The sequence below is a fragment of the Rhincodon typus genome, chromosome 10 (genome assembly GCF_021869965.1).
Source record: "Rhincodon typus isolate 14 chromosome 10, sRhiTyp1.1, whole genome shotgun sequence".
Taxonomy (NCBI): Eukaryota; Metazoa; Chordata; class Chondrichthyes; order Orectolobiformes; family Rhincodontidae; genus Rhincodon; species Rhincodon typus.
The window spans coordinates 41,597,576-41,614,340 of NC_063341.1; the positions used below are offsets into that span (position 1 = coordinate 41,597,576).

Genomic DNA, 16,765 nt, shown 5'->3' on the forward strand with positions numbered 1-16,765 from the left:
GAATACCCTTAACAGTGAGGTTACTGCTATTCTGACCATCTATCATTCTTGATTTTGCTCTACCACCTCCCTGGTCTCTTCCAGCCATAATAAGTCAAACATGGTTCTCAGCTGGCGGTTTACTATCAAGGATAATGGCAAGCACTGGGTCAGCCTATGTGGCATGTTCCTGTACATGCGGAGGAACTTGTTGAGTCATCGTCTTAGCGAATCCCCACCTCATGTGGTCTTTAAGGGCTGCTTTGAGTTTTGAACAAATCTCTCCGCCTGGCCATTTGAGGCAGGGTGATATAGAGCCGATCTCACATGTCTGTCTCCATGATTTTCCAGGTACTCCTTGAATTCTTGTGTCACAAGCTGTGGACCATTGTCACTCAAGGATTCCAAAATCTGGCAAATATTTCATCCAGCTGGTCTATCATTACTTCTGCTGATACTGACTTCATGACCACCGCCTCGGGCATCCATGACCACTTGCAACATCTGTCCCTCTACTGGTCCTGTGACATTGATGTGAATCGCTGTCATGATGTTTGAGGCTACTCCCATAAGTGAAGAGGCGACAATGGCAGTACCTTCCTTATTAATATGTAGGATTCGCATATTCTTGCTTTCTCCTGAATCTGGGAGTCCAGATTTAGCCACCAAAAGTATTTCCTGGCTATTTCTTTCATTCGCACCACACTGGGGTGCCGTTAGTGATTTGTTGCAGCACCTTTCCTCTTAACAGGGGAGGGATAACTACTTTTTTTTCCCCACATTAAGCACCCAGCCAATACATACAACTCCCACCTCCTGGGCAGTTAAGGGCATAATTCTGGGTAGTTTCTATGACAGGTCCCTCCTCTCAGGATTAAGTCCACCACTAGGCTCAAGACTGGGTCATTCCAAGTAGTGTTCCACACCTGACTTGCTGACACCGGTACCTTGTCTTCCTGGGAAAAGTACATAATTTTCAGGTTCAAGACAGGAACATCCTTATTCCCCGGTACTGGTAACCTTGACAAAGCATCTGCATTGCTGTGCTTCTCAGACTGTCGATATCTGGTTTCAGGTGAGAAGAACCAGTGCCCATCTTTGTAGACCTGCTGCCGGCATTGACGATATTCCCGGATATGGGCCAAAAATAGAGGTTAGAGGCCTGTGGTCTGTCAGCCACACGAAGTGCCTGCCATAAAGGAAATGGGTGAATGTCTTAACACCAAACACAATGCCCAATACTTCCTTTTCCACTTGGGCATTCTTCTCCTCCATCTTTGTTAGTGAACTTGATGCAAATGCAATAGGCCTTTCCTCTCTGGCAAGATGTGTGACAGTACAGCGCTAACACCATAAGACAAAGTGGTGCATGCTACATGCCGTGGCAACTTCGGGTCAAACTGAGTCAACACTTCTGAACTTTTAAAGGCTTGCTTCACCTCCCAGTAAGCCTCCTCATATTCCTGGCTCCATTTTCATGTCACCCTTTTCCCAGCAACCAATGCATACCATAGTAATTTACAAGTCCCAAGAACTATCTCAGTTGAGATACATTCTCTAGTCTAGGGACCTTCATGAAAGCCTCCATCTTCTTGGGCACCTTATGTAGTCCCTTGCCATTGATTACATGGCCCAGGATCTCTATGAAGTCTTTAAAAACTCACATTTCTGCCTTTTTACTTGTAGGCCATGTTCCTGCAACCTGTTTAGGATTTCTTCTAGGTTTTTCAAATGCCTCTCTTCAGAGGATCCAGTAACCAAAGTATCATCAAGGTAACACTGGAAACACGTCAATCCACTCAAAATTTGGTCCATGGTCCTACATATACTGGTAGAGCCAGCACTGATGTGAGGCCAAAAGGCAACAGTCCCCTGTGTGACATTATTGTCAGAGGAGCTGGGACTCCTTCACAGGCCCCATCTGCAAGTAGGCCTGTGATAGACCACTTTTTTTGAAGTTGTCTTGTGAACAGGTCCTCAATGCGTAGAAGTAGTTATTAATCCGTACACAGGACTGGGTTGACTGTGACCTGAAAGTGACCATAAATCCTCACCACACCTTCTGTTTTTAGGACTGGGACAATTGGAGTGGCCCATTCACTGGTCGTTACTGATTCCAATGCTCTCAGGTTCACCAGCCATTCAAATTCTGCCTCCACTTTAGGCTGGATGGTGTAAGACACTGGGCATGTCCTCATGCTCCTTGGATGAGCCTCACACTTCAACCAAAATTTAATTTCTACTCTTTTCATTGCCTAGGGTTCCCTTGAAGGCATTCTTATACCTGACCACAACCTCTTACAAATTCATTTTTGAGTCTGCAAGCCTATTAGCCAGGCCCAAATTTAACACTGATTTCTTTAACCAGGATAAATAATTTATGGTAATCTCTTTCACGATATGCAGAGGCAATTTGGCACACTGGTCCTTTAGCTGTACTTTTACCAGTAAATAACCTTTCAGTGGCATCACTTGTTCCATGTATGTCCTTAGTGTAATCCTGCCAGGCTTCAATGGCAGTGCCTTTAACCTTGCCCTACGTATTCATTTGGGAATCAGAAACACCAGTGCACCCGTATCCATTTCCATCTTTACGGCCTTACCCTCTAATTTTGGAAGAACTAGAGAAGGCTAGTGAACTCGGGGAAATAAATATTGATGTTTTGAAAACAGCTCATAGTACAGAAGAGGAAGTGGTGCAGGTCTTAGAAAATATAAAGGCGGATAAATCTCTGGGACCTGATCTAGTGTTTCCCAGGATGTTGTGGGAAGTTAGGGAGGAAATTGTGGGGCCTCTTGCAGAAATATTTGTATCATCTATAAGGTGAAGTGCTGATGACTGGAGAGTGGCTAATGTTGTGCCTTTGTTTAAAAAGGGACGTAAGGAGAAGCCTGGAAAATACAGACCTGTGAGTCTGACTTTGGTGGTGGGTAAGTTGTTGAAAGTGATTTTGAAAGATAGGAATCATATGCGTTTGGAGAGGCAAGGAATGATTAGGGATAGTTGGCATGGTTTTGTGCGAGGGAAATTGTGTTTCACAAGCTTAATTAATTTTATTGAGTAAATAACCAAGAAGATTGATGAAGGAAGAGCAGTAGACATTGTTTACTTGGACTTAAGTAAAACCATTGATAAGGTTCCACATGGTAAACTAATCAGTAAAGTTAGATCACATGGGATTCAGTGTGAGCTTGTCAACTGGATACATAATTGGGTTAACAGCAGGAGACAGAGTGATGGTGGAGAGTTGCTTTTCGGACTGGAGGCATGTGACCAGTGGTGTTCCACAGGGATCAGTACTGGGTCCACTTCTGTTTGTCATTTATATAAATGATTTAGATAAGAATATAGGACGCCTGGTTAGTAAGTTTACAGCTGACACCAAAATTGGTGGTACCGTGGACAGTGAAGAAGGTTGTCTAAGATTACAAAGGAATCTTGATCAATTGGATCAATGAGCTAAAGAGTGGCAAACGGAATTTAATTTGAATAAATGCAAAGTATTGCATTTTGGTAAAACAAACAAGGGCAGGGCTTATACAATTAAAAGTAGAGCCTTGGGTAGTGGTGTAGAACAGAGAGGCCTAGGAGTTCAACTACATAATTCTTTGAAGTTTGCATCATATAAAGATAGGGTGGTTAAGAAGGCATTTATTATGCTTGCCTTCATTGCTCAGACCTTTGAGCATAGGAGTTGGGACATTATGTTGTGGTTATACAAGATGTTGATGAGGCCTTTTCTGCAGTACTATGTCTAGTTCTGGTCTCCCTGTAATAGGAATGATATTATTAAGTTGGAGAGGGTTCATAAAAGATTTGCCAGGATGTTGCCAGGAATGGAGGGCTTGAGTTATAAGGATAGGCTGGGACTTTTTGATTCTTTTATGGTAAAAAACACAAAAAAATGCTCGTGAATAAACTTCGAGAGGAAGTAGTGTATGCGGGTACAGTTACAACATTTAAAAAAATTTGGATAAGTACATGAATAAGAAATGTTTGGAGAGATAACAGCCAAGCTCAGGCAAGTGAGACTAGTTTAGTCTGGGATTATGGTCAGCATGGATTGCTTGGGCTGAATGGTCTGTTTCCATGCTGTATGTCTCTATGATCCTAACCCAGAAATGATCAGCTTCACCCTGTACCAACAGGATGTTTAACAAAAACTCAGCTAACTTTAAGGTTTCTGCTTCTCCTGTAGATGCAGCTGGCAGTATGTGCATTACGCCCTGCCCTCTGAATTGTCTCCTTTAAATACCCCTTCAATTGCTTAAGTTGTACTTGGCAATTTTAGGCAATATGGCCCACTCACTTACGCCTGTGGCACTGGGCTTCTTGATTCCAACACGTTGACTCCTTGTAGCCGCTCTTGCCACATCAGCAGCATTTGGTTGGTAATGCACTCCACAGGACAACTCCATCAAAGTAGCAATTTCAAAAGCTGCCTTGAAATCCAGGTCTTTCTGTGTTCCGTTGGATGGCTTTGTGTCAGAGGCCACAAATCAAACGGTCCCACAAGACATTTAGGAGGAACCCTCCAAATTCACAATTTTCTACTAACCTCTTTAAGGCAGCCACAAATTTGGCAATAGACGCTCCTTCATGCTTTACCCGCTTATAAAAATGGAAATGTTCCTTAATCATCAGTGGCTTTAATGCAAAACAATTCCCCAGCACTTTGCATACTTCTTGGTATGTCTTCTCTGCGGGTTTCTGTTCATCAAATGGTCCCACTGCTCCAAATCGGCATTCCATTTTGTATTCCCGCCACTCTCATAGAGTCAAAGAATCATAGAATAAAGGGGCAACACAAATAAATACATAACATACAGGAAGGATGTGGAGGCTTTGGAGAGGGTGCAGAAGAGGTTTACCAGGATACTGCCTGGATTACAGCGTATGAGCTATAAGGAGAGGCTAGAAAAACTCAGGTTGTTTTCTCTTGAGCGACACAGGCTGAGGGGAGACTTGATAGAAGTCTATAAAATTATGAGATGCATAAATAGGGTTGACAGGATCTAATACTAGGGGACATACATTTAAGGTTAAAGGGGACAAAGTTCAAAGGTGACATGAGGGGCAAGTTTTTTACACAGAGAGCGGTAGGAGTCTGGAACACACTGCCGAGACTAGTGGTCAAGGCAGAAACGATAGGGGCATTTAAGGGACTTTTAGATGAGCACATGTATATACATTGAATGGAGGGATATGGACCAATGTCAGGCAGAAGGGATTAGTTTCATTTGGCCGTTTTCGGCACAGCACCATGGGCCAAAGGGCCTTTTCCTGTGCTGTACAATTCTATGTTATATCTGTGTTTGCAGCTAATGGGTGCTAATGGAGTGCAGAAAAAGTCAACCAATAAAATGCATGACCTAATAATATTTGCCTATGAAACTCATTGTAAAACTAATCCTAAAGCTATCATAAATAAGTTTGTGCGAATATAACCCTGAGCTAAATGTTTCCCACTGCATAAATGATAATTTGGTAAAGTAGAACATCGGACCATTACAGAACTACTCGAAGAAATGAATGGGTTAAAAAATGTCGTCAATCAAGTCATCCATGTTTTCAAATGCCTCTATGACTTTGCCCTTCTCTCTATGTAAACTCCCCTGGTCCTCCAAGATGTCTGTGCACTTCTAATTCTGGCCTCTGCAGCATCTACAATTTTAACTGCTTCACTGCTGTCTTTGGCTAGCTAGATCCTAACCTTTGGATTTCCATCCCTAAATCTTTCTACTTCTCAACCACATTTTCTCCTTTAAGAAAAATCTAACTCCTCTTTGACCACACTTTTGGTCATTTGCCCCAATTCTACTCAGAATCGTATCTTGTCAAATAATGCCCCTGTGAAACAACTTGGTAAATACACTATATAAGCACAAGTTTAAATGAAATTTTATCCTCCTGCATTTGTATTTGGTCTGGCACAAAACCGCCAGCAGAAAACCAGCTAACAGGCTATTTAGGAAGCCTGCTGCCAGTCATATGGGAAAAAATATGGCACAGGGACCCATCATTTCTCTGTGTTTGCATTATAGCAGGAAAAGAAAAAGGTCACTGGTGAAAGTGTGCCGAATCAGTGATGCTGAGTGTCATGCATATCACAAAAGCACATTTTATAATGGTTTGCTGTAGTAGCAAAAGCCTCTATCAGTGAAACAAGAAGCTAAAGACACTTTATGCCAGTCTGCAAATGTACAAGAAAGGGATGATACTAAACTGCAGGATATATGTTTCTTAGCTGAAGTAGCAGAACCACAAGATAACTTCTGTTTGCAGATAGTATGGTTAATAGTAAGAAAACGATTTTTAGATTGGATACAGGAGAGGGCACATCCATTCTTGCAGACATCATTCTTTTAACTTATTTTTGGCCTGACAGCAGCATACTAGTCATGGCAAACTAAGGCAACTACTTTTGGTCCTGTAAAGTGCCAATGTCTACCTTAAATTGTCCTGGAAGGGTAATGTCTGAAAAGTTTGACCAATGGTTGAAGCTAGCTGTTTCATGCTGCAACTAAGCAGTTGCAACATGAGTAGTGTTCTCTGCTAACAGGTTGCTGCCAACAAGGCAAAAAAGGCATCATGCAAATGTGTAATGTGGTAAATGAATTTCATTGCAGGTTTGATGCTAGATATGTAAACTGCAGGATTGGATCAAATAGTACGTCCCTCCAGCTGTTCGCAACAAGCAAGATACTAACTATACCCAACCACCTCATGCTTACAAAACTGACAATATAGTGCCAACATTTTGTATGATTTCACAATAGACAAAATTTGTTAGATAATATTGAATGTGCAAAGAATTATGACGACATAATTTTAGTTGGGTCTGAGGTGTGGAGCACTTGTGTGTACAAGAAGCTACATATACATACATGGCCTTTATATTTGCAGACAAAAAAGCATACACACACGTTGCCTGTTTTAACTGAACAAAATGGGTGACAGCCATTCTCTGATTCATTTCTCAGGGAATGCCTTGAAATTTAAACAAAGCTTAGCAATTAATTGCCAGTCACCATTTACTGCTGCATTCTCCATGGCAACACCTCCACCAATCAGAATCCACTTGCCAAGCAATCAGCACTCTCCTCTAATAAATATAAACATTGCTTTCCCTTTATATTGGCTTTTTGTGCAAGTTGTCCTGAGCAGAAGAGTAGAGACTTTGACAAAATGTGTTTTCTTTCAGCAATACTCAAGTTTTACTCTGCCAAACAGATTCAACAATAGTTATTTTGTAATTAGGCAGTAAATATATTGATATTACATACAAGAGGTACCACATACATACTGAGGCTATTTATTCGCTGTAAAAATCCATGGTTTAATGTATTTTCTTCAAATAACATCTTTTTGAAAAAAAAAAATCCAATATAAAACTCATGTTAAAATTTTACACCTTGTGAACAATACTATCAAAGACTATATTTACAAATTAATGCAGAACTGTTGATATCATAAAACAGGAGGGTGAAAGGCATGTAACTTTAATTGTATATTTGTAAACTGTCTAAGGAAACAAATGATTCTAATCTATAGTTTTCTGTGTTGATCAGATCACATTGGAGGCAAGAGATTTTGAATTGGTAAAAACATTGGATGGTTATGCATTATGGTCTTAGCAATAATTTTTATTTATCTTCAAGTGACAAATAATACTGTTGTTAATTAGTTATTGATAAATATCAGCTCATGAACAATGGAAAAATGGGCATCAAGCTAGAAAAACAGGTCAATTAAATGATTCCTGGATCCATCTGAGGAGCATTTGGCTAAAGCCCTCAATATAGTGACCCACAAAAGAACTGAATCAATAACAATTTCTTGGAAAAGAAATGCAATTTCAAAATGTATGATCTTGTAATCAATATAGGAGCTGTGAAACAGGTCACAAATCAATTTTTTAAAAGTGACATTCATGGCCCATGAGCTTAGATTCTCATGTTGATATACTTCTTACTGCAAACAAATGGCTTGAATACTTGCTTTAATTTCACAGCCAGAAAGAATGCAGCCCAAATTTTCATCTTTAGTTGTTGATATACAATCTCAAAATTGCTGTCACTGATGAGCCTGACATTAGTGATAATTGAGTGTTACTAAATAGCAGCTAAATGACTGCCAGTTAGCATTCAGGTCCAGCTGATTGAAGGATGCTCTAGTATTGCCAGTCAGATTTTGAACACTACGGTACTCCAGACATGTGTTAGATTAAGACAGCTTCTTAATGCCAGCAAAATACCTTATCAAGTGAGTGGTTATAATTAGTATTTCATGTTAAGTCAGCTTTTGTAGAGAATGCAACTTGTGTTGTCAAATATGGGCTGAAAAGCTTCTTTCTATGTCGTAACAATTCTGTGGACTATCTGGTCTGTTGTGGTGATAATATATAGTGGTCTGGTATTACTCATATAGCAAATTAGTATCGGCAAGAGTAGAAAAAAGTTATCCAAAGTTTCAAGTGGCACAAAAGCAGAACAACAGATCTTATTGCTAAGCTATACAGTTGGTCAATTGTACTAAGTGGAGCTTTGATGGAACAGCATGCAGGAGAAGGCACGCATACAGAGATGCTTGGTATATTGTCTGGTCTACCAGAATTTCTGGTCATTGCCAAGCAGCGTGGGGGAATCTGACCGCCAACATGGTATGGAGGATTGTGCAGAGCTCGGTGCCCATTCTTTCCTGTGGTGTTTAAAGTACAGCATCTGGAAGCCAATTTCTCTGTTTCTACTGCATCACAAGCAGAAGCCAAATAACATCTGAATGTTGCAAGGGAATCTCAGACTGAGATCATAGGATTATTGCCAAGCTTATTGTCAGACAAGCTTAGACTGCTGATACCATGCTTATGATACCAGCCCTCAAGATTTGGAGGTGCCAGTGTTGGACTGTGGTGGATAAACTCAGAAGTCACATGACACTAGGTTATAGTCCAATGGGTTTATCTGAAATCACAAGTTTTCGGAGCGCTGCTCCTTCATCAGGTGAAGTGGAGAGAAGCACACAGGCACAGAATATGTAGGCAGAGAGATAATTGCGAGATAATTCTAGGTAATTAAGTGTGTCAGTAGTTAAGTACAAGCAGTGTGGAGTGTTGACAGGCTGAATAACAAATCTTTGCAAGTCAGCACTCATGAGGATGGCCTCAACTGTGACCTTGGGTTCATGTCACGCTACATGTAACCCCACGACACTGTTTGTATTTGTAAAATCGTTCTTATTGTTCTGTTTTGACACCATTACCTTGATAACTTGTTATTATCTCTCTGCCTTAAATAGTTTTTACAGTTTTTGATGACTTATTACTTTGGTTAGACCCTCGTCATTCAACCTAGATACTTATCATGTTATTCCTGGCATTTGGTTTGTCTCTGGCACCATATTATTTTTGATTTTTTGTAATTATCTCTCTGCTGTAATTAATCGGTTCATGGATCGTCCCTTCACTTGTTATTCAGTTGTTAGTTAACACTTTACTTACACCATTTGATATTTTTGATCATCTGCAAAGATTTGTTCCTCAGCCTGTCAACACTCCACTTACACTATTTGTATTTATCTGTTGACACTCTTAATTACCTGGAATTATCTTGCCATCAACCCTCTGCCTATATATTCTGTACCTGTGGGCTTCTCTCCACTTCCCCTGACGAAGAAGCAGCGCTCTGAAAGCTTGCAATTACAAATAAACCTGTTGGACTATAACCTGATGTTGTGTGATTTCTGACTTAGCCCTGAAGATGACATGAAAGATCTCACAGGAAAACAACAAAATGTACTCCAGGAGACTCAAAGGATTGTTGAGGCACTGCCCCGAGGAATTGCAATGCTCCACAGAACATTAAGTTGCTTTCCCTTCCTGGAGGACAGGAGCTTATTTAAATATATAAGAAATAGAGAAAGGCCAAAGTGTATATAGGCATCGTGAGAAGGAGGCTGAGAAAATAGTATTGGTGAAACAAAGAATAGCAGAAGAGTTGAATAAATACTTTGCATCAGTCTTCATGGTAGAAAACACTAATAGCCTTTCCAAAAATATTAAGTAATCAAGGGCCAAAAGAGGAAGAGGAAATGAATATAATAACTACCATTACAGAAAAATTACTAGGGAAACTAATGGGGCTAAAGGCTGACGGGACCTGATGGATGCATCCTAGGATATTAAAAGAAATAGTTACAGAGATGACTGACACACGGGTTGTAATCTTTCAAGACTTGAAAAGTGCTGGGGGATTGGAAAACAGCCAAGATAATACCTTTATTCAAAATGGGAAGGAGACAAAAATGAATTATCTTAATATCAGTTATTGGGAAAGTATTAAAGTCTCTTATAAAGGATGTAATAACGGAGCATTTAGAAATACATAATATGTTAAAGCAGAATCAGCATGGCCTCATGAAGGGGAAATTATGCCTGACTAATTCATTAGAGTTCTTTGAGGATGTAAACAGGCAGCATTGATATAGGGGATGCAGTGGATGTAACACATTTGGATTTCTAGAAGATATTTAATAGGGGAGCACATGTTAGTCTACTGGATGGGAGGAGTTTAGGATTTTCAGATCAGCCATGATCTCATTAAATGAACATACTCAATACGCTGAATGGCCTACTTCTGCTCCTCCATCTTATGACGTTATGGTCTTACGGACAGCAATATTCCTCCCACTACTGCCAATCTGCCAATTCTTTGTTGATGTCCATCAGACCAGATTGCAGATCATGCTGAGATGGTGTCAACTGAATGCTACTTGAGGGTGCCCTGCAGTCTGCCCCACTGAATAGTAGCAGCTTTCTATCTGCTATGCTGTTGCCATTGGGGTGTCACTGTGCAAGAGCACCTGGATATGTAAAAGCACTTGGAAGAAAGGCAATAAGCAAACGCAGAAGTTAAAATTTGAGTTTGTGTAGAATATTGGATGGTTTGATTGTTAAAGTAGGTTTGGAACTTTTGTTTTACTATAGCTTTTACTTCAGGACTGTGGCCAACTGAGCACGATGATAATAATAGTGGGAAGGTAAGTTGAGACTGCAGGTGAAGAGAGATTTGTGGTTACGTTCACTAATATTGCAATCAGCTGAGCCAATCATGAACTGTATAACCAGTTAGGAGATGTGTTAGTTGTGTTCCCCTTCTACCTTCTTCAAACCACCCAAGTTCTCTTTTTACCCCTTTTCCTCAGTAGCTTGGCATATACTGGTTGACAAAGTCTGTGCCATCATAATGGCAAGGTCTGCTGCACAATTTACACAACCATAACAAATCACAACATACAATCTGATGAGTAATGGAGGACTCCCTCTGTGTAGTTAGGCATTAGATGCATTGTCAAAGCATTTCTATAACTTGTTTAATGTCATTTTGTACGGAACTATGGATCTTGTTACTTGCATTCTGCAGGTTACACACAGGATTTAGGAATCATGTGGTCAAGTGGATAGTTCCCATGGCATTTCTGCTCAATTGCCCATTCTTGTGGCAGGCCAAGTGGAATAGAAACTACTGCATTATTGAATAGGAGCAAGTGATCTGAGCAGAACTTTGGAAGGCAGAACTATGGCCTTCAACATAAGCCATATCACTCACTGCAGACTCCAGCAACTTTAAATAACAGTACAGACTATCAAACACTTCTATCAGCTCTCATTAAAAATCAATCAGCAACTTCTGAAAATATTTCATTATATCTTTAAATAGCACTGCTTCCTGCTGGTGAACATGTGCCATTTGTCTGAGTGCAAGAGGTGACGTTGACTACAATGATGAGTTTGAAAATAGCATCACCGGCATCATAACAGTGTTCCATATGTAACAACATTTTGGATTTGAAACACCAATCACAGCGCTGAAAATATAGCTCCAATGCAAAAGCTAGGTCTTCCTTTACTTTGAATGAAAAAAATCAAGACATGTTTCAAGGAATTACCAAAGATAAGGTGTGATGGCACTAGTTTCGTGGGGGGTAATGGCCTAGTCATATTATCACTAGACAATTAATCCAGACAACTGGGTAATGTTCCAGGTTTCCATCTCACCATGGCTGATGGATGAATTTGAATTCAATTTAAATAAAGTCCGGTATTAAGGGTATAATGACGACCATGAAACTACTGTTGATTGTCATAAAAACCCATCTGATCCACTAATTTCGTTGAGGGAAGGAAATTGTTGTCCTTACCCAGTCTTGCCTACATGTGACTCTAGACCCAAAGCAATGTGGTTGATTAACTGCTCTCTGGATAATTAGGGATGGCATTGAATGTTGGCCTGGCCGTGAAGCCCACACCTTGTGAACGGATAAAAATATCTAGCCTACATATTCAAAGGGAATGATTAGATCATAAGTCTTAACTCACTAGAATGTATAAATATTATTCAACAACCTTAAATATGCCATAAAAAAACCATACATATACAATGCATTGACAGACATAAGTATATGCACACAAAAAGGGTATTAGTGGTCTTAAATGTGCATGGATTTAAAAGAAAAGAATGAATACCTTTCTCGAAGAGATAATCGATTTAACACGGGGCTTTGTTTCTGGAAGGTTGAGGTTGTCGAATAGTTCATTGAAGTCGTGGCAGGGGAGAGTTGTCTGCCAGCTGGTTCTGACATAATAGGCTCATCAGTGTCTTCAAAAGAATTATCTTGCAGATCTTTCTCATGAGGTTTCTTGATGGCCTAGAAGATAATAAAACAGCTGTAATTATCACTGGAAATACACAAAGGAAGCCTTGTCCTTGGCAAATACCAGTCTTTAAGAAATTCATCTGTATCTCCATGCTTCAAAATTAAGGGCTGTCCATACTTTTTAATTGGCAGAGACTACATAAAACAGCAACTCTGCTTTGCTGAATGAACTAATTGCTTACTGATTGAAGTTAATAATTGTCAAATACAGCTTTTTTCTTTCTAATTATGAACTTGATTTAGCTGATGAAAATGTCTAAATAATGGTAAGGTAAAATTTGGTTCAGTATTTTCCAATTGTCCTTTGTCACGCTCCTGACATAAATCACATATTTTCCAATTCCTCATTAGCATTGTCATGGAAAATGTATTGGTATATAAATAAAGGTTTTGCACCTATTGTGCATTCCTTTCAATCCAATGCATGCACAAAAATGAAAATGTTAGCGCTATCCTTTCAACCCAATTATTTTCAATTATGTATTCACGAAAAATGAAAAACTACCAACTAAGAACTACTAAGGAAACAAGAAACCACAAAGTAAGAATGTGCAGTTAAAAATATCTACCAATTAAAAAATATCTAACAATTGGATCGCGAACTCCTTGACATTCTTTTCAATCACCATATCGTTTATTCCACTGAACTAAGGAAATACTGCAAGAAAGAGATTTAATATCATAAATACATTAGAATTTAATAAACAACAAATAGTTTATTGAAGTCATGGCTGAATTGCAAATCATTTTTAGTTTTCAGTTGGAAGCAAATGCTTCTCTGAAAAACTCCATACTTGAATTGTGGGCTTTCCCAATCATTGTCAGATGAAACCTCCCTTTAATGCTTGATAGTAGAAATGACTATTCACTGATTTCTAAGATTAGCTGTATTTAAGTCTCACTCATCACCTGCATTTTTGTATCAAGGAAAGCAAACTGAAAAAAAGCAATCTCCTGGAAATCTGAGTTTAATAGCATTGAAAGTAACTAGGATTTAAGTGTAAAAAATGAAAACTGAAATAAAACATGACATGCTCCATCTTTATGAGTTAACAATGTTTAAAAAAAACGTTATTCTGTTGAACAGTTTGAGACTTTGAAAATGGAGTATTTTGCACTGTGACAAAATAAAATCCGCAAAATGGAAATAACATGAACAGAAGAACAGTACAATATATTGTGTTTGTAGGACCTCTGAAGAATTATAAATTTAAATATGCTTACTGAGGCAAAATAAATTACTGCTGATAAAGATTATGTCCTGATTAAAAAAAACTTAAAGCTAATTTTTCAGTTTAATTTATTTCATGACCTTCAATAGAAAAACAATATATGACTAAATGTACCCCTAAAGCTGCTCCTTATACCACATGCAGAGATCAATCGATTTATCCAATTTTGATCAATAAAGCCAAAAAAATCACAAAGCTAAGGAACTATGCCCTAAATCTTGCATTTTCTTGGCTGTTAGTTTCATAGAGTTTTTCTTCCTATTCATTTGTGGTATGTAGGCATCACTGGCTGACCAGCATTTGTTGCCTGTCCCTAATTGATCTTGAGAAGGTAATAGTGAGCTGCCTTCTTGAACTGCTGCAATCTACCTGCTGTGGGTTGACCCACAATGCCCTTATTGAGAAAATTCCAGGATTTTGACCCAGTGATAGTGAAGGAAGGGCAATATGGTGAGTCAGGATGGTGAGTGGCTTGGAGGGGAACTAGTAGTTGGTGGTGTTCCGTGTGTCTGCTGCCCTTGTCTTTCTAGATGGAAGCGGTCGTGGATTTGGAAGGTGCTGTCAAAGGAATTTTGGTGAATTTCTGCAATGCATCTTGTGGACAGAACATAGTGTTGCTACTGAGTGTGGTGATAGAGGGAGTGGATGCTTTTGGATTTGGTGCCAATCAGGTGAACTGCTTTGTCTGGATGGTGTCACTGTTGTTGGAGTTGCACCCATCTAGGCAAATGGGGAGCATTCCATCACACTCCTGACTTGTGCCTTGTAGATGGTGGAGAGGCTTTGGGGAGTCACGAGGTGAGTTACTCACCACAGTATTTCTACAAGTGCTCTTGTAGCCACTGTGTTTATGTGGCAAGACCATTAAGTTTCTGGTCAATGGTAATGCCCAGGATGTTGATAGTGGGTGATTCAGTGATGGTAACACAATTCCATGTCAAGGTTAGTGAGTAGATAGTCTCTTATTGGACATGATCATTGCTTGGCATTTGTATTGTGCGAACCTTGACATGGAATTTTGTTACCATCACTGAATCACCCACTATCAACATCCTGGGCATTACTATTGACCAGAAACTTAATGGTCTTGCCACATAAACACAGTGGCTACAAGAGCACTTGTAGAAATACTGTGGTGAGTAACTGACCTCGTGACTCATGGAGTCATGGCACTTCATGGAGGGTTGCTCACATCAGGCCTACTAGGACCTCTTGCCACGTCTCACCAAATGTGCCTGACGAACAATCTATGGCAACTCTCTCACTTGATTCAATCCCCATTCTATCACCTGCCATTCCCAGAAGAATCTGTGAATCACCAGACACCTGCCAAAAGCCTTACATTCCTGGTTCATGCACCATCTTTAAAAGGCCACTATGCAGCAAGACAAGCATTGGAAATCAGGTGGGGCCCTTCACTGGCTACATAAAGGCACAGCGGCCACAAAGCCATCCTGTTCATGGCACATAACCGACCTGGTTGAAACTCCCTCGCACGTACAACCCCATTTTCTCACAGAAGTCACTGTTTAACTACCGGGCCACACAGTTTGCCTGTCCTTCGCTTCATCCTGTCTGAACACTGTCTACGTCAGTCATAACCTGTCCCCAATGCCTACTATAAACTCTCATCTTGTCTATTAGGGAAATATCATGTAGAGATGAGCAATCAGACAATTTCAATGATGAGCTTTTGTTTAGACAGCAAAACAGCCACAAAGAAAATGAATTGAGTTTGGCTCCTCAATTCAAATGAAATACTGGCATATGACCAACAATTAGTTTACAGTCTAAAGTTGTTGCTGCAGCCAGTTCTCATCTTCCGGCATCAACCATCAATCAGGTTCTGCATGGCTTGTAGTGCCTAGTGCTGTTGAGATCTGTCATAGATAAGGACAGCTTCCTCCTTCCCAATGTCCTCATGTTTCTCAGAAAACTGCTCCCTTTCCCCAGTTCCTCAGCATCCAGCAAATCACCTTGTTGCCTGTATCAATTACGCAGAGCACAGCAAACAAGGACCATGTGGCACTGCAGCCAACCATAAATAGAGGTAAAGTAGCCCCAAATATCTGACCAGTTGCCTGGCTGCTGTCTCAATTGAAGATACACATAACTCCTGCTTCTGATGGCCCAACAGGACTGAGATTTGTCCATTCCCGAGACTATAGTTGGGCATATCGCCTAACTGTAATGGGCATGAACATGTGCCTGACCATTGCCAAGCCTCTGAACTGTGTGCAGACTGTGCCCATGACTGATGCTCCCAGGATGCTATCTATTTTCAGACATGATTGAATAAACATGCAGTGTGGTTGATGTGCAGGCAGCTGGCACATGCTGTTGGTGTTGGATTTATTTCTCAGTGTGCTGTACAGCAAGATGTCACCCACCAACCCCAGACAGATCTTGCTGACAAGCATAACAAGAAGCCTATCTGTGTGTCTGCGCAAAAAGGCATGTCAATACAGCAACAGTGATAGGCTTTGGTTCTGGCTGAAGTACCGACATGCTAATGGCATGGCATGGTAGGCACGGCAGGTAAGACAAAGCAAGGATGTTGTGAGAATGCAGGTATGCTCTAAGTGCTTGAGCGCGAAGGGAGAAACAAGCAGATCTGAGATATTACCTGGTCCAATCATGAGCTAGGAACCTTTGCCTGAGTGCAAAGTGTGCTTACAGCAACTATAGCTGCCAGTGCACTCTGCAATGTAGGTTTCAACTTCCTAAGCATCCAGTGAGGTGCCACTGGGGTCCTGAGGGATTAGCAATTATTGGGTGCGAATATCCATGGATGAGGGGTGAGTGCAGCTGATGCCCTTGGAGTCTGCCCTGAGATACT

The 16,765-nt window shown here is 40.3% G+C and overlaps 1 protein-coding gene across 4 annotated transcripts in view; it reads right to left on the reverse strand.

Moving 5' to 3' along the window:
• The window catches only part of spata6 (spermatogenesis associated 6), a 102,224-nt gene that overhangs the window by 16,263 nt on the left and 69,196 nt on the right, over positions 1-16,765 (reverse strand). For all 4 annotated transcript variants that reach the window (XM_048602326.1, XM_048602325.1, XM_048602323.1 and 1 more), the window contains one exon: positions 12,504-12,685. In XM_048602326.1, the coding sequence (XP_048458283.1) occupies positions 12,504-12,685 (182 nt within the window). The remainder of the gene's footprint in view (positions 1-12,503; positions 12,686-16,765) is intronic.